This window comes from Ceratotherium simum, chromosome 35 (genome assembly GCF_057802395.1).
Source record: "Ceratotherium simum simum isolate JZ-2026a chromosome 35, ASM5780239v1, whole genome shotgun sequence".
Lineage (NCBI taxonomy): Eukaryota > Metazoa > Chordata > Mammalia > Perissodactyla > Rhinocerotidae > Ceratotherium > Ceratotherium simum.
The window spans coordinates 2,202,120-2,227,520 of NC_141934.1; the positions used below are offsets into that span (position 1 = coordinate 2,202,120).

Consider the following 25,401-nt stretch of genomic DNA (forward strand, 5'->3'; position numbering starts at 1 on the left):
TTTAGCCAAATCCTTCCATACAAAGTCAGCATCGGGCCGGCCCTGTGGCGTAGTGGTTAAGCGCGCATGCTCTGCTGCTGGCAGCCCCAGTTGGGATCCCGGGCGCACACTGATGTACCGCTTGTCAGGCCATGCTGTGGCGGCTTCCCACGTAAAATGGAGGAAGATCAGCACGGATGTTAGCTCAGGGCCAGTCTTCCTCAGCAAAAAGAGGAGGATTGGCATGGATGTTAGCTCAGGGATGATCTTCCTCACAAAAAAAAAACAAACAAAAAAACAAAGTCAGCATCATTTGTGGAGTTCCAGTTCTAAAACTGAGTGGCAGAGAACCAAGTGATGAGTCAAGTCATCTTGCAAAAAGTGTTAAGAAGAGTGGGTGGAAATCCTGGATGGGTCAGGAGACCCCAGGCACTGAATAAACTGCCATACCCTAGGCCTGGTCACAGTGATCCCCAGAGGGGTGCAGAGCTCAGGAAGGAGGAGGTGGAGGAAGACTAATGCTTGGCCGCAGTCTGTGTGATGCTCCATCCCCACAAACTCGAAAGAGTCCCCAGTCGCCAGCCACGCAGCCTTGAGCCAGTGGAGAAGCTGTTCCCAACCATGGACACAGTTAGAGAGGAGAGCGTGTGGGGAAGAATGGCTCACCCAGTTCCCTACACATTCCCAGGCAACACAGTGAGCAACGCTGGTCTGAACCTCTCCTACTAAAATGCATGCTGAGGGCAGAGGGCAGGAGGGGAGGAGGCGACATCCGTCAACAAAATAGCAAAGACACACTCCTTTTCTGAATCTAACACTGATCCTTTTCTAGGAGGTTCTGAGAATCATGATGTGGTGTGTGTGTGTGTGTATGGGCGGAGGTGGCTGATGACTGCTAAACAAAGATGTGGGAAGGGCTTTTCTCCCATGAACAACTGGCTCACACAGTCCCTTAGACTCACGGTAAGGCCTAGGAATGAGAAATACAGCAAACAGAGAAATAGAGGTTGATGGTTCCAAGACTGAAATTCCGCCCATATCTTTCTATATGCTCATTAAAGTGAGAACCGCAGCCTTTCATTCTCATTCCAGCATGGTAATCAAAGGCCCAGGATATTCAATGCCAGGCTACTGTGCTCAGATTAAAACTCTAAGAACTCAGTTCAAAGAAGAGAGAGAGCTGTTGGCTCTAAGAAAATGTAGGACACACACTTCTCATCACAACAAAATCTCTTAAGACCCACTCCGTTATAACATTTGCAAACACATGTTAAATTACATACTAAAATAATACATGAAATTTCTTGGGAGTTTAAAAGAGGATCTTTCAAATCTTTTCACCGCAACGGAGTGAAAATCCTTCTCTGTCTTTATAGTTGTCGAACTTTTCTTTCTGTGCTTTTTATATTGACATCTAACTTGTCCACTTTGGCTGTGAGGCGGTCAAGAACGTCATCTTGTTCCTCAATTTCCGTCTGCATCCCCAGGGCTATGTCCTTCAGCCGGCCCAGTCCCAAGGACAGCTCATCTGCGGGAGAGGGAAGGACACACAGGCCTGAGCAAACAGTCACAGCATCAGGAGCTGCTGCTTGTTCCCTCCCAGGTGCTCAGCAACAACCGGATTACTGAGTCCTCTTTCTCATAAGACAGGCTAAACTCCAGGGCTTTGGTTACATTTTCCAAAACACATATAAGTAAAATAAATCTGTTTACTCAAAAAGTAATAGTGCTTAATATGTAAAAGCCATTCCTCTCTCTGCCACCCACCCAAGATAATCACTGTTCCTATAATGGTGTCTGTCCTTCCAGTGCTTTAAAAAATGCATATAGATCTACATAATTTTTCAGCTGCCTCTGAACCTCTACTCGGTTGCTGCACATTGTAAGATCAGCTAGCACCTAAAGAAAAGAGAAGCACAGAGGGGCCTGGAAAACACGTTCCCTTCCTAGACCCCACAGTGAGTACCTGGGAGAGGTGGGTTGGTTACTAACAGCCAGACCCACTGGCCTGCTCTTCAGGAGCAAAAAACCCAAGTCAGTGGGTAGAACTCAACAGTGCCAGCTTTCCTTCCTTCCATCTCCAGCTCCCTAAAGCTAGATCAAGCACAGATCCAGAGTGGCAAATACGAGGATCCTCATTTGGAAACACATCTGAGAGACAGACCTGGGAAGCCCTGTCCAAAGGGAGCCCCTGCACCCAGGCTGCTCCAGCCCTAGGCTCCCTGCTGGAGAAGGCTGCACCCCCCAGTCCACTATGTAGGTGGCAGGAGAAATGATGGCTCTGTCCTTGCCCTGCCATCTGAGTGCTCTCCCAGAAAACACATTGAACTACAAATGTTTCCACTGGAGCCACATGCTGTGAGGTCCCTTTATGAAGAGTCACACTTCCCCACATTCATTCATGCATTGCTACCACTTTTAAAATCCATGAACACATCAATTCTGCGAAGGTTCTGGGCTATGACAGTTAGCTTGCATTTTCCAGAACCAGGCTGGCACTATTCCCTTCACTTACTTTGTGGTCAGGAAGAAGACAGTGGCCTCTGCATAAGCTGGGTGCAGAGATCTCTGCAACCCAGGGTCCCCATGTCAAAAGGAACGGAGTGGTGAAGGTGCTGGGTTCCTTCAGAGGTGCCATCTGGGCTGAGCCCCAGGTAACTGTGGAATATACCACTTTTGGCAGAGGTTCTGCTCTTGCGAGAGGTTACATCACTATTGCTGAAATTCAAGTTCAAACACGACGTGTGAGAGCCCCACTTCCACCAAGGGGAAGTGTAGTATGGGGGGGAATCCAGGTCAATTCCACTGGGTCTGAGTTCAAATTCTGATCCTGCTCCTTAGGCATGCTCTGGCCTGCCCAGGACCCAGACCCCAACCAAGGTGAGCCCCCACAAGAGGAGGGCCCCCAGGAACGGCCCAGCCACAACTAGTCACTCTGGTGCCAGTTTCCCTCTAAACTCATTCTACTTCCTTTCTTAGGCTTTCCACTATTCGTAATAAATATTTTACTTCTGTTTCAAAAAGTTGTAAAAATCAATCTTACATTCATTTTTAAGAGGGATGATGCCTGTAAGGACGTGGTCAGCCCTCGGAATCCATGAAAGGCTGACTTGGCACAGATGACATAAAGATAACTGAGGGTGTGGGGGGAGGAGATGTGCTGATTGGACTCTGGGGTCCCCTTATGGGGCTGTGCACCCTGCAGAGATGAGTCCTGACTTAACTGATTCCGCCAGGGGGAATGGTAAAGCCTCTTTCCTGGGTTTCATGATAGTGTGTGTGTGTACACGTGAAAGGGGAGTGGGAGTGGGGGGCATGCCCAGAGCTGCTCTCTGCTCTTTTACTAGAACAGCAGGCCAGGAAGGAGCCAGAGGGAAGAGGGGAGAGGTGGTGCTTCGTAAGCCTTCTTACTGATAAATTAAAGATAAAACATTAAGAGAAAAAAAGGTCAGACTACACAAATATTTGGCACTGGCACCATAAAGCTAAGCAGAATCAGGTTTGTTTTTTAAAGATAGCCTTCAGTTCTACGCTTCTGGAGTTCATTGAAACCTATGACCTTGTATTCCAAGGAGAGTAAAACCTTGAGGTCACCCCAGGCCTCAGGAAGCTTGTCAGCAGTTGGGACAGCAAATGACAGGCAAATAGTTGTGCTGAGATAAAAAGTGTAAAGTAAAGCCACTAAGAAAGGCAGCCGCCCTCAGAGGGGGGCCTGCACCAGTCCCTGAGACAGAGGGAGGGCGTGGTAAGAAGGGAAAAGCTAACCTGCCAAGGGCGAGTAGGCGTGGCCTGTGTCAGCAGGGCCCACTGGCTGTGCTCTGGAGTCTCCCTCTTCCACTCTAGCCCTCCTCCACACTCTAGGCTGCGTCCTGCTCACCTGCCTGAGCTGCAAATCCTCATGCCAACTGCACACCCTCAGACTCCAGGGGTGGGCTGTACTTACCCTTCTTCTCAAGTCACTCTCTGAATTCAGTACCCTCCATAGGTCTCCCTCCCCCCGTCCCCCAGCAGGCACCAGTGACACCCGTTCTCAGTGGGGAAACCTTTGGTCAGGAGGACCGAGGGCTTTCAAGCCCCTTTGTGTGTCTCTGGAGTGGTCAGACCCCAGCAGATGCATCTTCTGCCTGAGGTCTTTGGCTCCAGAGGGCAGAGTCCAGAGGAAGACGCAAGAGGTGGCCTTCTGGGGCTTCCCTGGACTCTGCGGGCAAAGGGCAGCTGGGGCCGAGGCAGAAGCCTGCCTGGGTGTGGAGGGTGCTGAGATGGGCCCTCTCTTCTGCTGCCGGCGGGCACCGGCCATGCAGGTCTAATTTGACATTCGTACTGAGGGGAGCAGTTGCGAGCTGCGGGTCATGAAATTACAGTTCTTTTATTTATTTGTTCTTGCTTATGTCTATTGTCCATGTCTTATTCCTGCAAAGATTTCTTTTAATGCTTAAAAGGAAGATTCTATTCCCTGACTCGGTAATTCCATTTCTAGTATTCTAGCTACAAAACGTGGCCAAAGATTTCCTCAGAGGAATGGACAAGGGATTATATTCTGTAGCCAAAAATGGAAATAACCTAAGTGTCTGAGAGTGGGAGATGAACTGTTAAAGTGCTGCTTTTTAAAGAAATTTCATGGGAAAAAATTAGGAAAGAGTTCAAGATATAAGCGAAAAAGCAGGATACAGAAATGTATATACTGAATGATCCCCAGTACCTTTGACATTGATTACACACGTGTACATATGTACATGAAAAAAAGAAGGAATGACACCAAATCACGCTGCTGGACAGTAGGATTATGGGCATTTATTTCCCTATGGCACTTACCTAACCTTCGTAATTTTCTACAATGAATCTACATACTCAGAAACAAAGGTTAAATGTTACTAAAAAGAAAGAGCATGGATATGCCTCATGTGCCGTCCTTCTGTTTGCTCAGGGCTGCTGGAAGGGGCACCGCTCTGGGCAGACCAGTGAAGGGCCCATGGCGTGTCTCCTCCTGGGGGGAGAGCAGGAGGGAGCCTGTGCACAGACACCCAATATGCACCTTCATGGGTTTTGGTTTTGTCTCCCACTAGATACCTTTAGAGCAGGGGGAAATTTTACTTTTTATCTCACCCACTCTGCCATCTCCTAATGGGTGGGAGACTGACGAGTGACAAAGGTAGCCATGGGGGAGCTTCCTGTTCCCGGAGCAAAGGTCAGAGGAGCCAGAACATCTGAGATGCCACCTAGAATAAACTCATGGAAACTGCTCAGGGCCAAGTCCTACTGTCAGCACACACTCCTCCACTTGAACTTCAAATAACTGACTTCTCCCCCTTCGTTCAAATAATAATCACTGAGCGCTTGCCTACTAGGCCCTGGGTATAAAGTAGTAACGATCTGACACATTCCTGAGTCCCCTGAATTTATAGTCCGGTCAGGAAGACAACAGATAAGCCAGTAGATAATGATTACAAACAGCAGAGACACCACACTGGGAACAACAGGATGCTCTGAGAGCAGATAAGAAGACTCCACGTTAAAGTAAGGCTCATGGCATGAGAAGGAGCCGGCAAAGAGTAGGAAAGAAGGACCCTCCAGGCAGAAGGCGGCAGTGATGCGGGAAAGTGATGAAGGCAGGAAGGATGGAGAGGCAAACGGGGGCTGGAGGGGTAGCAAGGGACCTGGACTGTAGGAACCTGGCTGCATGGCAAATATGCCATAATGGCCACATGAGTGCTAGCTCTTACCAGGCCAGGCTGTTTCCTACGCGCTTTATGGGGTCGCTCATGTAACCCTCCCCCAATCCTCAGAGGCAGGGTCTATTCCTGTGCCTGGTTCACAGGGGAGGAAACAAGGGCTCCATGTGGCCAGGTGGTAAGGATGCAGAGTCCAGCCTGCACTGTGTGGCCCCTCAGGGACCCCTAGTTCCTGCTGATGTCACGATCCAGATGAGAGGTGGGGAAGGAGAGAAGTGGACAGACTCCAGACAGAGTGAGGGGTGAGATGGACGTGACTTGTGTTGGATTTGACATGTGGCAAGGGAGAGGCAGACACCAGGTTTTGGTCTTGAGAGACTGGATGGCTACTGGTGCACTGGCTGGGCTCAGCACTAGCTGCCTGGAAGACAAGTGTCCTGAATAAGTGCCCTGCGGAGGCTGGTGCAGCTTCCAGTCTTACCTAGATTGTCGTCGATCTTCTGGTGATAGGCTCGAAGGTGTGCGTTCTTCGGGTAAGCCTCAGTACTCACAGAAGAACTGGCCCCACCAGGGACAGAGTCTGAGTTTAGAAAGAAACACCAGGAGAATGGTTAACTGACATCTCTCGAAATGATGCTTAATAAAATTAATCTTCAACTGGAAAATGGATGGAAGGAATAAGCTGGTTGGTTCTGAGGCCATTCAAAGAGGTGAGTGTGGGAATGAACAGCGTGCAGGAGGAAGAAGCACTGGGCAGGCCAGTTGGAGAAGGAGAGACGCTTCCTCGGGGGCAGCCCTTTGGAGATCAAAGACCCTCAACCTACGGGTCACCTGGTCAGACCCTGGTACACGATCTCGGGAAAGAGACAGAGATTCATACAAATACCAACAGAGCAGTGGAACTGCAACAATGCAAAACCACACAGGCTCGTGCGCAAAGTCTAAAAAACAAGGTTTAAAAGTAAAAATTGTTATGTTACAGAAATGGGATGATAGGTAATTTTTTTTCTTTTTGAAATTTCTTTGCTGTCTTTTCACTCTAAACAAAACAAGGAAAAAAGAAACGTTAAATAATGTACATTTGCCCCAAGAAATCTTTCTTGAACTTCGGTTTCTAAATGCACACAGAAAAGCCCTGTCATCCCAGTTTATATCTTTTGGGGAAACACCCCTTTCAGACTGAGTGTATTTCCTCCAGGACAACCTACTGAGGCCATTCTACACATACAGTGTCAATTTTGGGTTTTTTTGTGTGTCTCTTAATACACACCACACAAGTTAAAACTCTCTTTAATTCCTTAAAATCGTTATCTTCCAGGTGCAGGGCTCCTATTCCACTTCTTCAGGGTACGACCAGCTCTGGTTTTTTCCAAGCCTTATATTATTTTAGTTTTCTCTCACTTCCTCCCTTTTCCAGACTGAACTGTGTTGATCTCAGTCTTTCCTGACTCCCAGCTCTTCCTCCATCAGGCTTCTCCTTAGATGTGTCAGCCACAACAGTGGTGGCTTCTGGTGCTTCCAAGGTGTGTCCTCAAAGGTAGCACAAAAAGCATTTGGTTTCTGGCACCCTTCCAATGTGCCTGGCTTTCCAGAGGTCAACACAAGTCCCCAGGAGGCCTGAATTCCTTTCCAGATAGGGGATATCTCTGGGCCTGCCATTTGATATTAATGGGATGATTTGACACTAAACACATTCTATCTTGCACACCTGTCCACCCTCCTGCTTCTCCATGCCCCAGAGCTTGAAGGCTGCATCAGTTTCCTATCGCTGCTGTTAACAAACTACCAGAATCTCATTCTTCAGTTCTGGAGGTTGCAAATCCTATAGGGGTCTCATCGGGCTGAGATCAAGGTGTCAACAAGGCTGTGTTCCTTCTGGAGGCTCTTGGGGAAAATCCTATTCCTAGCTTTTTCCAGTTCCTAGAGGTCACCTACATTCCTTGGCAGGTAGCCCCTTCTTTCATCTCCAAAGCCAGCAGCATGGCTTCTTCAAATTTCTCTCTGATTCTGACACTCTGTCTTCTGCCTCCCTTTTCCACTTATAAAGGAACTTAGGGATTACATTGGGCCCAAATGGATAACCCAGGATAATCTCCCCATCTCAAGGTCAGCTGATTAGCAACTGTAATTCCATCTGCAACCAGAATTCCCCCTTTGCCATATAACCTAATATGAGTTATAACCTAATAGGTTAGGATGTGGACATCTTTGGGGGGCCATTAATCTACTTACCACAGGGGTTTTCCTGCAGTTGGCTTTTCACTGCCACAAGAGCTCAGAGCCACATGGGGCAGGAAGTAATGGTGGGTAGGCAGGTTCATTTCCAATTGGACATAAGCCCCTACTTTCTTATTCCACCCTCCACGGGGGAGGGAGGGACGAGCCCAGCTGTAACACACACCTCCAGCTCCCTGAGGGCTGCACTAGGTCCCTAACACCCTTCACCTAGCATGTAGGATGACAGCAGCTGGAGTTTCTGCCGCCCCCCACCCCCTCAGGGCCAACACCACATCCAGAGGTCTCCCCACAGAATCCAAATGTGGGTGGCAGTGCAGGTCCCCACTGACCTGAGTCATTCAGCTTCCTGAGGTTTGGGTGGCTGGCCTGGTTCTGTGCCTCCTGTTCTTTACTTGTACTTATGGCTTCTTTCAATCTTTGGATAAAAGTAAGAAAAAAGAAAACATTTAGAAAGGAAAAACACCTATGACAGTGTAGTCAGTCTCTTCAAATAATGCCTGTGTGAGAAAATCAAATGCCTCCTCTGACCCACGCAGGGATTTCACCAGCTCCTTCTGGGAGCCCTGCTGGCCTCGCAGCGAGCTCCCGAGACACCTGCTTTAGAAGCGGGGCATCTGGTTAGGTGGCTCTCCTTCAGGAAAACCAGGAGGTAGAGGAGAGGCATATGAAATGACCAACCAGGTACTTTTTTTTTGTGAGGAAGATCAGCCCTGAGCTAACATCCGTGCTAATCCTCCTCTTTTTGCTGAGGAAGGCCGGCTCGGAGCTAACATCTATTGCCAATCCTCCTTTTATTTCCCCCCCAAAGCCCCAGTAGATAGTTGTATGTCATAGTTGCACATCCTTCTAGTTGCTGTATGTGGGACGCGGCCTCAGCATGGCTGGAGAAGCTGTGTGTTGGTGCACGCCTGGGATCCGAACCCCAACTGGGTACTTTAGACTAGGGGTCAGCAAACTTTGACCTGAGGGCCAAATCCCACCCACCACCTCTTTTTGTACGGCCACAAGCAGACAGAGACCTTTACAGATGTCCATTGGCACTCAACAGGATGATAGGGAATGCTAACTTTGAACCTCAATTTAAGAATTTTATCCTTCTCACCAGTAGACCCGTATTACAAAAAAACTGTACTCTATTATTATTATTTTCACATTTTGAATTTTGTCACTAAAAATTTGCTTTTTTCTCTTGTTATGTTAAGTCTCTACAAAATATCTTTGATTTTGCCTCCTGGCCCACAAAGCCTAATGTGGCAGCTCCAGCTGTAAACAAGGACTTCTCTCAGCAACTTACAGATGCTCAGACAGTGCCCGACACCCCCACAGGCATGGCAGGTGCCCCATGTCCGGAGCTGGGCCTCCTGCACAGTCTGCTGTTCTCCATCTCTGCTGACCGGCAGCCTGGCCTCTTCATCAGCCAAGCTGGGATCCACAGTTTCTGTCCAGTTTTGTCCTCCCCCTGCACAACTCCACTCCCAGCAATCCAGGCAGACAAAGGTCCTCCTTTTTTTTTTGTGAGGAAGATCAGCCCTGAGCTAACCTCCATGCTAATCCTCCTCTTTTTGCTGAGGAAGACCGGCTCTGAGCTAACATCTATTGCCAATCCTCTACCTTTCCCCCCGCCCCAAAGCCCCAGTAGATAGTTGTATGTCATAGTTGCACATCCCTCCAGTTGCTGTATGTGGGACGCGGCCTCAGCATGGCCGGACAAGTGGTGCATCGGTGCGCGCCCGGGATCCGAACCCGGGCCGCCAGCAGCGGAGCGCGTGCACTCAACCTCTAAGCCACGGGGCCAAGACAAGTAACACTTTAGAGAAGGCCGAAGGGTTTGTGTGATAAGGATGTACATGGGAAATGCATGACTCAACAGAAGTTTGATCAGGAGAAACTTACTTTAAAAACTTTTAAATGAAAATATTCCCGTATTTATGGACTAAGGGTTTTGACATGATTACAAAAATTTTTCTTACAATTTACTGCATTTTATAGAAGCAATTATACTTCACAGTCATTTTTGCAAATTTAGGGATTTAGGTCACAGGCCATATCGTTGCAGGCAACGCCTCAATGTCAAGAGCCTGCTGGGCTTCTGCTCTTGAAACAGCCAATGCCCTCCCTCATCCTGGCTTCACCTGTGCTTCGACTGCCTTGTGTCCACCCGTTGCCCTCCCTCAATCGGCAGGCCCCCACGCAACCTCGACTCATGCAAAAGCTCAGCTACTCTGTGACGCCTTCCTCAGTCCCTGGGGCCAGGCTCCCCCTCCTCTGGGCCTCCACTGCATCACTGCTGACCGTCTGCCTCCCTCACACCTTCCAACGGATGGACCTCGCTCCTGCAGCTTCAGCTCCCAGCCACAGGCATGGGCCTGCAGAGCGTGGCGCTCAGGCCCTGTGAAGGACAGAATCCATGCAATGCCACTGGAGCAGCCTCTCCTACAAAGCTGCACAGACCCACTTCAAAGCACATTTGGACAACAGCTGAATTAGAGTGAGTTGCTTCATTTAAAAGTTCCGCTTTTCTGCATTTACTAAGTCATGGTAAGAACTCTACAGCTGATTGGGGCTCATTTATGGGCAGAAGGCCAAGCAGGGTACATGACTTTGGGCACCGAGAGGCCCACTCCAGCTGCCTCACTACTGGCAAGGCTTTGTCAGGAAGGCCTCGCGTTTTCATGGTGCTCCCAAAAAAGAAAGTTGCCCTTGGAGCCCCAAGACATTAAAGGCTTTTATAGTGTGATCAGGGCTGTGGGGGCCCCGATGAGCCCTGAGGAGAAGCCCTTGGGAAGAGGCGTGCGGGACACAGGAAAGCAGCAATCACAAACTCGCCCGCTTCCCACGTCTCCAACATTTGCTCTGCTGCTGAGTTCATTCGAGGTGGATGTCTTAGTGAAAGTGAACAGATGTCTGAACTTCCTGTGGTAATTAAATGTGGCCAAGAATTAGGACACAAAACATCTTTCTGCTTTGTATGTTGAAAACAAAAGAAAAAACAACTCCAGTTGGGGGAAAAGTGTGACATATTTGAAATTAGGGTCAAGCCGGAAAATCGGGGATGAATGGTGATTATGGCTGAGCCAAAAACAAAAAAGGAAACAAACTCTCATAACCTTGGCTGGTGTATCCACAGGAAACAGCCCCGGGGGCCCCCACCAACTGCCCGCTCCCCTTCCGGCAGTTTCCTCTCCCCAGTCCCCACGACCTCACCTGCCTGCTCCTGCTGCTGCCACCACCGGCTCCTCTACCTACACTCATTCCTCCCCAGCTCCGCCGTGAGCCAGAAGTAGTTTCCTAATTTCCTCCCCGCTGCACCCCACATCCTGACCTGCGTGGTGGCCACACAGGTGTACACACAGGTGAACAGTCATCAGCTCTCCACTTAAGTCGTGTGCATTTTACTGTACATCAGTTATGTATTTAAAAAAAAACCTCTTAAAAAATAGCTCTCATTCCAGAACTAAAAGAGAAACAGAGAGACGGTTATGAAACCTGTGTAATAACATTACATCAAACATTTTTCTGGGTTAAATGGAAGAAGCAGGCTACAAAACCAAATGAATACTCTGATTGCAACTATCAAAACACTGAATAAGGGGAAAAACTAAATTTTAAGTTTTTGTGTTATGGTAGGTAAGGTGCAGATTTTCTGTAACATGGCTATATTGTTTTTATAATAAAAAACACACACAATGAACTGAGATATAAATAGCAGTAATCTATTTTAGCAGAAACAATTCTTTCATCTTTGGACATGTGATTTTAAATGCCCACCAAAATCACATGTATGATTTTATTATATCTCTAGCCAAAACTTTTGAGGAAAATAATCTCTAATTTTAAAATGAAAATCAATGGGTAAATTAGATTAGACATGGAAAAGTTGGATATAAAGACTTTTTAAAGCAAAAATTCTGTGAAGTGAGTCACATTTGTAATGATTAAGCTTTCTGAGGTAAACACTCTTTCAAATTACCAGGGTCACAATTACTGGAGCAGTAATTTACTGGAGACCCAATTTATGCAGAATTTACGGTCTGGATGTCAATGGAGTGAAGGTAATCAGGAGCGCTGGAGAAATGCCTGTTGCAAGATGTTTGGAGACAAATCCCTCCCAACGAGTAACTTACAGGGTTCCTGGATTCCTCAGGCCCCAGATGCAGCCTGAGAGTCCTGGCCATTAGCACTAGACCCCATTTACTGCTATTTCACATCCAGACGGCTGAAGACCACTCACCTGCTGCTGGGCTGGGGGGTGAGGGTGCCATTCTGCACAGGTGGGGTCTCTGCCGGTTTGGATTTGAAATAATTGACAAGCCCCCCAAACACACTCTTAATGCTGTTAATATGCCTCTGGCTGGTCTTCAAATCTTGATCCATCTTGTCCACCATCTTCTCTGTGCGTTCTAAGACTCCTCGCTGACGGACGAGCTCCTGGGGAAAAGGAGAGGTGATGGCATTATATGTTTTTGTTATTTTCCCTCCACCTATAGAGGAGGACCACATCCAGCAGCCTCATCATAAACTGTCAGTGAGCATATATGGGGACAGACACTGTCACTTGTGATAGGCACGCTATCCTTTCTGACAACACATTCCTTTGTCTCTCCCTCCCTGCCCTACCTCTACTAGCTTTCTTCATTTGCTCGAGTCCATTTTCCCTCCTGCCCATATGACGCTGGCTCACAAGGCCACGTTAAGATGGATGAAGTGTGCCTGCGGGGGTCAGAGTAAGGGCCTGGACTGGCAGCAGACCCTCTTTAGCCCTCCCGCTGGCCCTGGTAACCCTCACAGTCTTTCACTTGGCACTGCCCCATAGGCTATGGTTCTTTTACTCTCCCTTTTTAGATATGGGAGTTCCATTGGGCCACCTGAGCCACCCAGCCCTGGTCATGTCTTCAAACTCTATTTTGCAGACTAGGCTCTGGCGTCCTTTCTGGGCTCTGTTGGTATCTGATTCCAGCCCATATGTAGTTTCAGCTTTAAAATCTGTAACAAGGGTGATTCTGTCACAGGGCCTTTGTACGTGCTAGTTTCTCTGGCTGTAATGCTCCTCATCCGGATACGTGTATGGCTCCATTCCTCTGCCCAGAGACTGCTTCCTCAGAGAGGCCTTCCCTGAACACTTTCTCTAAAGCAGAGCTCCTCCTTCCACCCACAACCTGCCCTTCTCCACCCTTGACCTGCTTTACTTTTCTTTACAGCACGCATGCTCCACGAGGCAGGAACTTTCTTTGCTCACTGCTGTGTCTCCAGCGCCTCACTCAGAGCAACTGCTCACTGCAAATCTGCCAAATGGACACGTGAATGATGCTCTGTGGCCATGGGGACAGCCTAGACCTTGTTCCTCGAGAGCTGATGCTTCTGGCTATAGACGTGAACGCCCCACCATAGCAACACTCACTTCCTTTATTCAGGCCAGACTTGCTGCAGCCCCAATTTCAGGCCATTCCAGCCATGTCCCCTCCCTGTGACCCACCTTTCCAGCCAGAAGACTCCTAAGACTCTCAAGCTCTTTTCCTTCTCCTTCATGAGGCAGTCCCTGCCCTCAGCTGCCTTCCTCTCAATCTTCTAACCCTGCATCTCCCTGCGGCTCAGCAATTACATTAACTACACAAATAATCTTTAAAGATGCTCTCTCTTGATACCTAAAAACAAAGTCATAAACAATTTTAAATAAACATCCTGGAAATTTGAAGGGTAAAAATGAACCTATATACAATAGGTTTGTTAAAGGCCATTTTAGATGTAAAGGTGCTAACAGAAGGCTTTTAGGGCACTTAGAGACTCAATGTAAAACTTGAGTTCCTAATGTTTAGTGGGTAAAATTTAAAAATACAATGTATAGACAAAAAGCTAAAACACTGGTTGAATTTACTATTAGATTCTATTTAACTCTTGTTGGAAATAAACTTCTAACTGCCGAGCTTTACAGCTTTGAACACTTCAATGTTGTTCACCAGCTCATGAGACAAGTCTAAAGAAACCATCAGGCTTTTTAAAGTAACGACAAAAACATTTTCTGGACTGTGTCCTTTGATATGCCAAACAAATCTTGCAAGGGCTAATTTTCAGAAGAAAAAAAAGCACTGCTAATTTTTCTGGAGTTTCTACTTCTTCCAACATCTCAAGTTTGTCATCTTCATGTCCATTCCGAGGTAAGTCTTTTCTGGAACAAGGCGGAGCTATAAATTAGGATTAAAATTATTTTCTCCAGCATTCATGTGTTTTTTGTCAATATATTTCTAACAGTCCTGTCCCACCCAGCATATTTCACATGCTGCAGAAGACAGCAGAATTTGAAGCTGGAGAGGGCTTAGGGCCGCTGGGGGTAGGAGTTGCAGCCAGGGCTCTGCTGTTGCACCAGGAGGCAGGTCCTTGGCTTTCCTGACAGCAAGCTCTCCCATTGCACCTCGTCTCAGGAACCATTTGCCCTCCCAGCTCAGCCTCCCCACCTCGATCTGGAGAGTCGCAGCAGTAACAAGTAGCTGACAAAACCTCCCCAAATTCACAGTGAGATCTCATTTTCTTCTGTTTACAAGTGATTCAGTCTCTCAAACACTCAGCATCTACGTCACTGTGCTGACCAGGTAACGAAACCAAATGTCTGATTTAGATGTTATGATAGAAGTGCAGAGAAATATGTGAGGGTGGCTTGTCCTGCATGTGAGGCTGGAAGGCCAGGGAAGTGAGTGTCGCTCTGTTCTCTGCAAGTTTCAGTGAGCTGGAAGCTGGTGTTCCCCTGAAGTGATGTGTTGGTCAGGAGGCCAGCAGAGGAGGAAGTTCTGCTAAAATCCTCCCTGAGAGGACAGAGGAAAGGACCAGACTCCATGTGCTTGCGACATAGTTTTAACCAATGAGGAAGAAGGGCTCGACAGAGCAAACACCAAGACTGCCAGGACAGAAAGGACCTGTCGGGCAGGCCCTATACCCCAGCTGTTACGAAGGCAGACCTCAAACACTTCAGGTCCCAAGGAATGCTCCTGTCTCCCAGAAGGGGTCCAGGTCACGTCTTCTCCACTGGTCCCTGTGAGAATGGGAGGCTGCCGATGAGACCACGTGGCTGTGAGGAGCGCAAGCTCTGCAAAGTGCCCTCAGTGTAAAGGGCATATACGCAAAGTGCTCAGCTCAGGTGTTAGCATTATAGGTGATGCCCCCTCTCCCGTGAGCCCCTAAAGGAGTTTTCTAAAGCTAACCTGGAAAAAGAAGGCAGTCAGAGAAAAGACCCGGTGGGGCCGGTGGTACAATGCTGAGGGACAACACAGAGACAGGGAGGGTCTCAATTCCTCTTTGACTTGTGGCTTCTTGTCAAGCAGAGGGTCCTGACAGAGCAAGAGAAAACCAAAAAGACAGCCGCAGACCTGTGAGGGCACGCTTGCCCTACGCGAGGTGACACCTGGCCAGCTGGATTATGTCCAACGGCCCTGTGAGCATCTGAAGATATCAGGGAATCGTTGCGGCAGAATGCTCTTTGAAAACACACACATACACATATACACACACACACTAGAGGTGCTGCAAGATAGCAGTCAATAGATATTATGAGCACCTGGCCCACTCTCTGCCAGACACCATTCCAGGTGCTAGGGATTCAGAGGTGAACTAAACAACCCGCAATCTCTGCCCTGATAGAGCTGACAGTCTAGAGGAGGGCGAGATGAGGGAAGCGCAGTCTGATTTTTCATGTGTTGACAACACCGCTGTGCTGGAAATCCAAGGAAGGCAGACGGGTCCTCGCTTCACTGAGCTGACAGTCTTGTGAGGGAGACAGAAAAGAAAGCTGCTTCACATGCATGATCGACACGCTACAAGGGTAGGCCCCTCGCAGGTACTCCTCGCCTAGCTTAAGTGTGGGGTCAGAGAGGTTCCCGGATGGTGTGAGATTGAAGGAGAAACTGAAAACTAAGCAGATAGGGAGTCACAGGTGTGGGTGGGGCAAGAGCATTCCGGGCAGAGGCAGCAGCAGGTGCAGTGGCCTGGGGTCTGGGGCGGTGCAGCAGGGCCAGCCGGGGGAACTGAGAGAGGAAGAGGAACTATGTGCGGGGAGCATGAAGGAGAGCAAGCGGGGATGCCAGCAGGACCAGCAGGGGTCACCGAAGGGGCGTTAAAGGGCAGCAGTGACCACGACACTCCAACTCCAACTCCAACTCATAGCCAACGCATCTCATAACAACAGAAGTATCTCATGACGACACACGGGAGGGACTCAGTGTCTTCCTTGAATAAGCCACACTTCAAGTTCCTGGGGGACAGGTGTCAGCAGTAAGTTTCTCGTGCTGACCATGTAATTAAACTCGGGTATCGAAGAACACATACGCAGAGGTCAACCTGGAGTCAGTAAGCTGAACCTAGAAACTTGAAATTTATCTCTGTTATATTACTCCCCTTCCAACGGAGCACGCACATGCCCTGGTGGGGACGCACCAGCAAGTGTGGAACATGCTCAAACCCAGGCTCTGTCTCACTGCAGGAGCAGCAGCCATGGCATGGGATAGATGTAAAAACACCAACCAAGTCTTAGGTTATGCGAAAAACCATCGAGGGTGAAGGTGGTAACGCTGGTGCCCCTTGCTGCACGTGTGCAGGCTGACCCAGGTCCAGTAAAGGACTAACTCAGCAAGCCTGGACTGTCCATACCCGTCACGTTCCAAAGAAAGGCCTTGCCTGGCTCCTTGCCCTTGGATTACCCTGACGAGAGTGTCTTTGTTTACCGGAATGCTTAGGCCAGACCAGAGAGTTTATGCCAACAATGTGATTTATGACGGGGGTCTTGACCTTTGGAGGGGCTGGAGGCTAAGGTCTACCAGGTGGGCAGCATGCCTACATGGCTGACCTCCAATAAAATCTCTGGACCTCCAGGCTTGGCAGAGCTTCTTTGGTTGGCAATACACTGTGTGTGTTGTCATACATCATTGCTGGGAGACGTTCATGTCGTCCACACAACCGCACTGGGAGAGAACAACTGAAAGCTTGTGCCTGGTCTCTCCTGGACTCCGCTCTATAAGCCTTTTCCCTCGGATGATTTTAATCTGTATCCTTTTGCTGTAATATACCATAACCACGAATATAACAACTTTGCTGAGTCCTTCTAAGGAATCAATGAACCTGAGGGTAGTCTTGGGGACCCCCAAACAACAGCTCCAAACAGCACTTCCCACTCTCAGAACCACCACCTCAGAGGCAGAAGGCCGGAGAGCAGATAGCTTCTCAGCTTCCTGCAGCACATCACCTGGTCAGCAAAGCAAGGTCCCTCAGGACAACATGGTGGCCATCAGAAGACACTTCAGGAAGGAGCAGCAGATATGGCCAGATGCCATGGCTCTGGTGAGGGACATGTGACCCGCGTGGACCGTAACAACCCATCCTCGCAAGGTGCCTTGTTATAGCTAAGAAGCTAGCAAGTTTGCCTGGGATCCCAGAACTTTACAACAGTTGAATTCAATCATTGATAGTTAATGAAAAATTACTCAAAAAATAAATCCGGAATAGACCTATTGGTGAAGATGTGGTCCAGTGACATTTCTCTATCACAGTCCTTTACACCTGGTAGAAAAAGCCTGAGATGCATTTCCTGGCCATCAGGAAGGAGATTCACCCAGAGTTACATGGCTCAGTTCATTCTTCCCACTTCAATCTCTCCTCCACTTCCAATCAATCCTCTGCTCCCTCTCTTCTTTTTCCTTCCCTTCCCCAGGTTATTTATTCATCTAGCAACTATCTGGGGAGCCCCTATTACATATAGGGCATTGTGTTGAGAAGTGTGGGGGCAGAAGACTGAGCAAGAGACTGCTCCTCCTCCACGGCTGACATTTGGAAATCTACTGGGAAATTACTTAACTTAGCACCTATCCTTCCCCTCCATCAGCTTTTGCTTCAGGATAGTGTTGTGCTAAGAACCCTGGCCGCATCAGAACCACCACAGGCTGCGTTGGAGCGGGGGGCTCTGGTCTGTACAGCCCCCCATTTGGAGTGGGGAAGGTTCTGCTCTAAGACCAGCTTCCCAGAGAATGAGAGCACCACCCTAAGTCATGGGAACACCCTGAATAGATGGCCGAGATCGCTTCTGTTCCTGAGCTATCAGGGGTGTTCTCCTGTCGCCCACCTCTCTGAACCGAATGTCCAGTGCGGCTTTGGTGACTGTCGAGTGCTGGAAAGACACTAAGAACGTGAGTGCAGCCCTGCATGAGATGGCGTGCAGGATGTGCTGGCCAGGCTGCTCAGTGCATCGTGTTCAAAGCCTATGGAACACTACTCCCTTTCCACTGATGTTACTGCGCCAACTGTTCAGGCCCCAGTCTAATGTTTGTTGCTGGACTCCCCTGAACTGAGATCCTGGGCCCCACGAAACTTCACTGGAGCATGCTCAGCTGCCAGAGGGGATGAGGAGAGCCCTGGGCAGGCAAGTCTCCTTGGCCAGGTGGTGAAAAAGTGTACAAAAACCGCGTCCAAGTAGGACGCAAACAGGCTTGCCCAAAAGTGCAAATGACCCAAATGTCCATCATCAGGGGACTGGTTACATAAATAGAAGTCACCCATTCAATGGATTATGACACAGCCATAAACAAAAAGAGCTGCACATTATATGTTGTTACAGAATAACCTGCAATCCTATTACAAAATATGGAGACTAGAATGTAGTAGTCTGTAGTATTTAACTGCTTCAGTTAAATACAAAAAAAGGAAAAAGACCCTAAGTATGCCTTTATAAACAGAATGTCTCCACAAGGACACTGAAGGAACTGATGGTAACCAGGCAGAGGGGTGGGAGGAGACTTCATAACTTTCTATATGTTTTGAATTTTGAACCACGTGACTGGATTACCTCTTCACAAAAATTAAACTTCAGGGAAAAAAAAGAAGAAAGAAATCATGCTTCTGAAATGGAGGAAGCTGAGCGGCCTAGAGTCCCTCTATGGTTCTGGACTGTGCTTACCAGGCCAGCTGAGTGCAACCTGCTCTGCCCTGTCTACTTCTCTGTCCTATGGCCGTCATGACCTGTGGCTAGAGTCTCTGTGAGAAACAAGCCGTGCCAGGTTTCACAGGAGGTGAAGGGCAGCTCTCCTTTGCTAGAGGTGACCTGACTACGTAATTTTCCTACTTCTGCCAAGTTGGGACTGAATTATGACCTTCCCAACCTAATATTATTTGTAAATTCCCAATCGTCTATAAAAATCTGCCATGTTTTGGCATGTCTCATAGTGCTGGGTATCCAGCAGGCACCCATTTAACCTGGGAGGTTAGCAGGGTGACCCAGGTCTGCTGGGAGCCACACGGTGCACTGAGTAGAAGGAGAGCTCACCTGCCCTCACCCTCCACCCCGACTCTCAGGGGAATGCAAGAGTGAGGAGAGATTCAAGACAGTTTGCAGACCACGGGGTGGGGCCGGGCGCTGACCATTCCTGCCTCCCAAGGCCTCCGATAATTGAGAACTGATTCAATCCTAGGAAAATTCAAGGTGTAACTATGCTGATGAGAGATCCTGTCATCTGCCCAGTCATGATCACACTGTACCTCTCAGAGTAACGCCAGCTTGGCTCAGGCCAAATCTCACAGGGCTGAGGTGCCACTCTGCCTCTGTTCTCACAGACTCCACTGCATAGGGAGAAAGACCTTCGGGGGCAGCATGGGGCATGTCACCACAATCGGTATGAAACAACTCACATCTATGTTTTTGTCTCTCCTGAGTTATAAGAACAGACCTTCTTTGTGACTGTGAAAGGCTCCTAAGAGCCTCCTCCAGGCCCTTTCCTCAAACGCATCCTGTGCATCACTTCCCTACTCAGGAGCCCAGGATGGCTGGTGGTGGGCCAGTGCCTTTGCGTTGCCCCTCTCTTCCCTGGGAACATCCCCCCGCCTCCTTACTCCTCTTGTCTAAATCTTAGCCTTAAAAGCCAGATTCAAGTTTATCCTCTGCCGTGATACCCTACTTTGTATCATTCTGATTTCCTACTTCATTTGTTCTCACAGTTTCCAAAGACATCTCTTCAAACAGTTCTTAGTTGGCTTCCTCGGGCCTAGGATGCTCAATCAAGTGATCCCTCCACCAGGGCCCAGAGACCTCAGGCAATCCTCCCAAATCTCCCAAAGTCAACACTTTCCATTTAGACTCAAACATAGGAATCCAGTAGATATGAGATGTAAGAACTACAAGACAAACTTCCTCAACCAGGCTAAAGACAGGAAGGTGGGACAATGAGGGATATCATAACAGGGAGAAGTGGGGAAGGAAAGTAACCCAAGAAAGTGACACTGGGGAAATGCTGGAGATGACTATTTCAGAAGTTAATCAATACACCTCAAAACTGGCTAAGACCATACGTGATCAGGTCAGAATGAACTTTGCCAGAGAAAAGAACTACAAGGAGAGCCATGGAGAAAGAAAACGCTTTTGCTTCCAGGATTACATTTCAAAGCCACAAATGCTTAAGATTAACTATTCTTAGTGATATTATCAATAACCTACTATTACATTTTTTAAAACTTAAAAAATAAAAAGCCCAAACAAAACCATGTCCTTAGTAGGCTGAGAAAAGAATGTGGTTCCTAAGACAGAACAACCCTCACTTAAGATCCTACTCTCTGAAATCTTCTATAGATGGAAAGAAGAACTGACAAAGGTGAATTGGAGCAATGGACGGTCACAAACCACACAGTCTACCTAGGACATCTTCATTTGGATTTGAGAAGTAAAGGTAAAGCCCGAGACTCGACCAAACTCCGGCTATCCAAGCACACAAGACCTCAGCACCCCTACCGGCGAGGTAGAGAAGTGGTCAGCGATGGGAAAGAACTCAAGGCCCATTTGCTCTGATGCTTTCAGACACCAGCAGGCACAGGGTCCTCACTCATTCTGGGTCAATCCGGGAGGAATGGCTGACGCCCCGGGTCCAGGCTTCTGCCCAGAAAATTATGTAAAAGAAACAGACACTCCATTTCCCTACTTGGGCTCTGGCGTTTAGAATTTTTACTTACTTGGACAGTACACATCGTGGAGTTTACTTCTGAACTACAAGTCAGTAAAAAAGAACCAACTAAGCAAACCAATAACTAAGAAAGATTCCCGCGGGCAAACCGTCTCTTTCAAGTACTCAAGATACAAACTTCTTGACAAAGTTAACAGATTATTACAAATCACCATCACCGAAGTACAAGGACCTATTCTAGGCCATCCGAGAACTCTCCAGAGACAATGAACAAAACATTTCTTGACCCAGTGTGACCATGCACACTGGCCGGTCCAGTCCAGCCCTGCTCCCGACTCACCTCGGAAGTGGCGACCCCGATCCTCTCGGAATCGTACATGAGCGACAGGGACCTGCTGGTGCTGGCGGCCGTGGCCTCGGCCCTGCGCATCACCTCCTGCCGCAGGTACTGCTGTCGGTCCGCGGGTGCGCCAAGCCTGTCGGGGAGGTCGCTGGCGTCCTTCCACGGGGTCGGCGGGGCGCGTTCATCCTCCGCGTCGTCGTCGAACGGGTTGTAGCTTTTGGGGTAGGCCGACATGGTGCCGGCGCTCGACTCAGTCTGAGCAGGAGCAGGAGATGCGCGGCGAAGAGGACGAATGGCCTTTCCTGGCCCGCAAGGGTCCCGGCTGCCCTCCCGAGGCCCTCGGGAAGCGCCCACCCCTCCGCAGCCCAGCCCCCCCTGCTTCAGAGCCGCACTCCGCCGTCGCCGCCTGAGCTCCTTCCGCCCGTCGTGCGCGAGCAGCCCCGCCTCCGGAGCCGACCACGGGGCCCGGCGGCTCAGGGGGAGCCACGCCTGGCGCGCGCCACCGCGACCTACCGCATGGCGTCTCTCCCCCCTCCAGCAGTGAGACCGCCCCGCGGCCACGCCCACCCAGTGTCGGCAACAGAGAGGTCACGTGGCGGGGAAGACGGATGCGGCCGCGCTTGCGCCGTGAGCTCTGGCCCTCGGATGCCGGCTGCGGGAAGCTGGCGGGCAGTGCCGCGGCGCGCGCGATGATGGCGGCGGACGCGACCCGGGGAGGCGGGGGCGGCGGCGGCGGCGGCGGCGGCGGCTCCAGCTCCGGCGCCTCGCGGGGTTTCTATTTCAACACGGTCCTGTCATTGGCCCGCTCCCTGGCTGTGCAGAGACCGGCATCCTTGGAGAAGGTAGCTACGGCCGGCTCGGCCGCGGGCTGACAGGAGGAGGGGCCTGGGGCGGCGAAGAGGGAAGGCGGGGCGAGGGTCTGTGGGGGGATGAGCCGGGGGTTGCGAGCTGCCTCTGACGGTGGCGGGGAGCCTCATGAGGGAGGGGGAGCCGGCGGGGCGAGGAGGCCCGTGGGCGGAGGGGGCTAGGGAAGGTAGGGAGTCCTGGGGGAGGGGGCCGTGTGGAAGGAGTGGCACGGGCGGGCGTGCGGCTGGGTGGGAGGGACGCGAGCTACAGGCCGGGGTTGGAGCTGAGGAGGCACCTTGTGCCGTCGGTGGGGTAGGGGCGGCGGTGAGGAGCAGTGGGAAGAGCCAAGGACCAGTCAAAATCTAGGGCTCTGCTCCCGACTTCCCCTTCTTTTTATCCCGTGACCTTAGGGAGATGCCTTTTTCCTAAAATGGGGGTGCTTTTACCTGCTTTGCGAGCTTCACGGGGTTGTCTTGAAGGGCAGATGAAATAGCGTATCTGAAAGTCCTTTCTGAAATGCAGCTCTACTGCGCATTGTTCTCCTGTGAGACTAGAGGGGGCGTTAGACGGGGTAAAAGATTTGGAGGAGGGGCGGGGGGGGGGAAGCGGGAGTGAACCGTCGGTGGGCGGAGAACTGAACGCAGGATTCCTCAGAGAGGAGAACTCGTGCGAGAGGAACCCTTATCTTGGGAGAAAGGTGCAAGGCAACTGAAACATATGCGTAGGATGGCGGGAAGAACACACATTTTGGAGTCAGACCTAAGTTTGGTGCCTGCAGTGTCACTTACTTCGTGTCGTCTTGGGCAGGTTACTTTAACTCTCAGAGCCTTTGTTTCCTTATCTGTGAAATGAAGTGGTTCTTGAGGATTAAATGAGTTCACGCACAAAGTGCTTCTCACAGAGCTGGACACAGACTAGGCGAACGGTAAATGTCAGCTTTCTGTCCCCGCCGGTGTGTGAGGAGACTCATTACACTGTGTGAGCCCCGCAGGGATGGGATTATTTTTCCACACAGCCGTCTGGTGGATGGGAAAAGAAACACGTTGTCTGCCAGTAAGCAAGAGGAGAGGAGACTGAGGCCTGCCTGCTGCTTTTGGGAGTGGCTGTGTGGCCTTGGTGAGGGGTGAAGCTGAAAGGCTGTTTTGGGCACTTTGGCATTGTGGGTTCTCAAACTTGATTTTGCCAGTCACCTGCAGGGTGAGCAGGTCCTGGGAGAATGATGCCAACAGGAATTCTAATTAAGGAGGAGTACAATAGAATGGAAAGGATATGAGTTGTAGGAATACGACCACTTGAATTTAAATTCTGTCATTTGCTTACATTGGCCTTACTCTGGGCAAGTCAGTTTCCTAATCTGATCTTCTGCTTTCTTCTGCAAAATACAAGGACAATACTTGATAGGAGTATTGTGAAGATCAACAGAATGAGAGGAATAAAAGCAGGCACGTGGGTACCTAATGAATGATCACTTATCATTAGATGAGCCTGACTAATGGACCGCAGTGCAGATTTATTAAATCAAACTCATCCCAGGTAGTCAGCACATTCTCTTCTCAGTAGGAGGACCAAAAAGCAGATCAGAAGTTTGCTTGTTGGCCTCAGGGAGAAGAGAGAAGAGAGAGTGCAGGGAATTAGATGATCTTTAAGAAGATAGTTCTGTAGCTCTAGCAGTGTGGCACCCTTTTCCACTCAGTAACTTTGAAAAATGCACCTTAAGCTCAATTTACCTTCTTCCCCCTTTTTAACTAATCACAAGAACATTCTGTAATTGAAACATTGTTAACTCTGTATCTTATAGAAACTGCTTCCATTGTCATGATTACAATATATTTGACAACTAATTAATACAGCTTTTAGGTCGGCAGCTCCCTAACACTGTCTTTTATTTCGGGAGATACTTCATTCTCATTGGCAATGCTTACACATCACTTCAGAAAAGAGTTAACCGAACAGGCCTGAGGCTGCTTGCAAGGTTGGCCCTTGGCTGGTATCTGGGAACTTGGCACTTGAACTGTTCCCTCCATTCCCTAACTGATAAGGATGGTTCACTGTGCCTAGACTCCTTGTACAAACGTTATGATTTATGTTGAACACCTGCTTTCCTTCTTGGAATCTGGAATTTTGATGGTTGCTAGGCATAGTGTGTGTGTGATCAGCCCCCAGTAAAAACCTTGGGTGCTGTGTCTCTGACGGACTTCCCTAGGCACAAACTTTGCACATGTGTTACTGAATTGTTTGCTGCTGTAAAAGGGAGCATGCTCAGGGTATACCCACACAGGAGGGAGAGAACATGAGGAAGCCCATGCACAGGTTTCTCCAGATTTCAGTTGTGTCTTTTTCCCTTGCTGATATCCTTTCACTGTAATGAAATTTAGCCACAAATAGAACTCTATATACGTGTGGGTGGTCGTGGGGCCTCCAAAACAACTTCTTTCTTAGAGGAAGCTTCTGTAGGTGGCTGATCCCATCAAATATATGTGAATTACTCTTATCCTCATCTAGGACCTTGAGATTTGATTATGTTAGGGATCCTTGTTACTGGTTAGTCCTATGATATATGTCTGCTTACTGCATTCCACTACTTTAAAACTATTGACAAGAAGCCCTTAGAATTCCTAAGGAAAAGATTCTTGAGATTCTTAAGAGTAAAGGAATTTCTGACTACCCACCTGCTATAATAAAGATGGAGACTTAAGGGAGGAGATAAATGTTTAAAAACCTCTGTCTCTCATTTCTTTGCTTCTGTTTTTCTGTCTTCTCCTTTTTTTCCAGAGAGAAGGCAGAGAACTGAGTGGGGCTTGGTCCAGATAGGATTGACCTGAGGAAGGCTAAATTTTCTGATTTAGATCTGACATCTCAGCTCAAACATTGGTAACTCAGGCACCCCTGACATGCTTTTAGTGGCACTTGAGGCACGTTGATGATGTGACTTTCCCTATCTTTGTTCCCGTACATGCCACAGTTGTGTTTACTTACTCCACTCACCCACTCTAATCCCAGGCTGTGAAACCAAGCCCATTGCTACTCAGTCAGTTTTACTTTTTTCTTTAACTTTTTTAATTCACTCTTTCATTTAGAAAACATTTATTGACCACCTACTCTTAATTGGTACATGCTAGGGCAGGTAAATGAGAAACAGTTCTAATTTGGTTGCTTAGGTGACCAGCAACAAGTCAGATTTGTTGCAAGTCCCCTATCTACTCTTGTATCCCAGGACTGGTGACCAGACCCCTGCTATGTTCAGACAGCCAAAGCCAAGACCCCTGAGCATCTGTTCTCTGATCCGTATCTGAGTTTGACCTTTTCCTGCTAGGCTGCCCCTAAAACTGGAGTCCCACACCTGAGGCCCACCTCTGGGATTGCAGCCCACCTTTGAGGACACCCTCTGTGAAGCCCTCTAGACCATATT

The 25,401-nt window shown here is 49.1% G+C and overlaps 2 protein-coding genes across 5 annotated transcripts in view; one reads left to right on the forward strand and one right to left on the reverse strand.

Annotated features, from left to right (window-relative positions):
* Positions 1 to 1,191: 1,191 nt before the first annotated feature.
* On the reverse strand, positions 1,192 to 21,840 carry SNAP29 (synaptosome associated protein 29). Its single transcript, XM_004442371.3, has 5 exons — positions 21,144 to 21,840; positions 12,118 to 12,314; positions 8,216 to 8,301; positions 6,130 to 6,228; positions 1,192 to 1,507 (listed from the first exon to the last, which is right to left on the reverse strand). Exons 1-5 carry the CDS (start codon positions 21,378 to 21,380, stop codon positions 1,350 to 1,352), a joined length of 777 nt encoding a protein of 258 aa, XP_004442428.2. The 5' UTR covers positions 21,381 to 21,840; the 3' UTR covers positions 1,192 to 1,349.
* The window catches only part of PI4KA (phosphatidylinositol 4-kinase alpha), a 131,321-nt gene continuing 127,666 nt past the window's right edge, over positions 21,747 to 25,401 (forward strand). For all 4 annotated transcript variants that reach the window (XM_087423796.1, XM_087423798.1, XM_087423797.1 and 1 more), the window contains exon 1: positions 21,747 to 21,988. In XM_087423796.1, the coding sequence (XP_087279922.1) occupies positions 21,755 to 21,988 (234 nt within the window). In that variant the 5' untranslated portion in view covers positions 21,747 to 21,754. The remainder of the gene's footprint in view (positions 21,989 to 25,401) is intronic.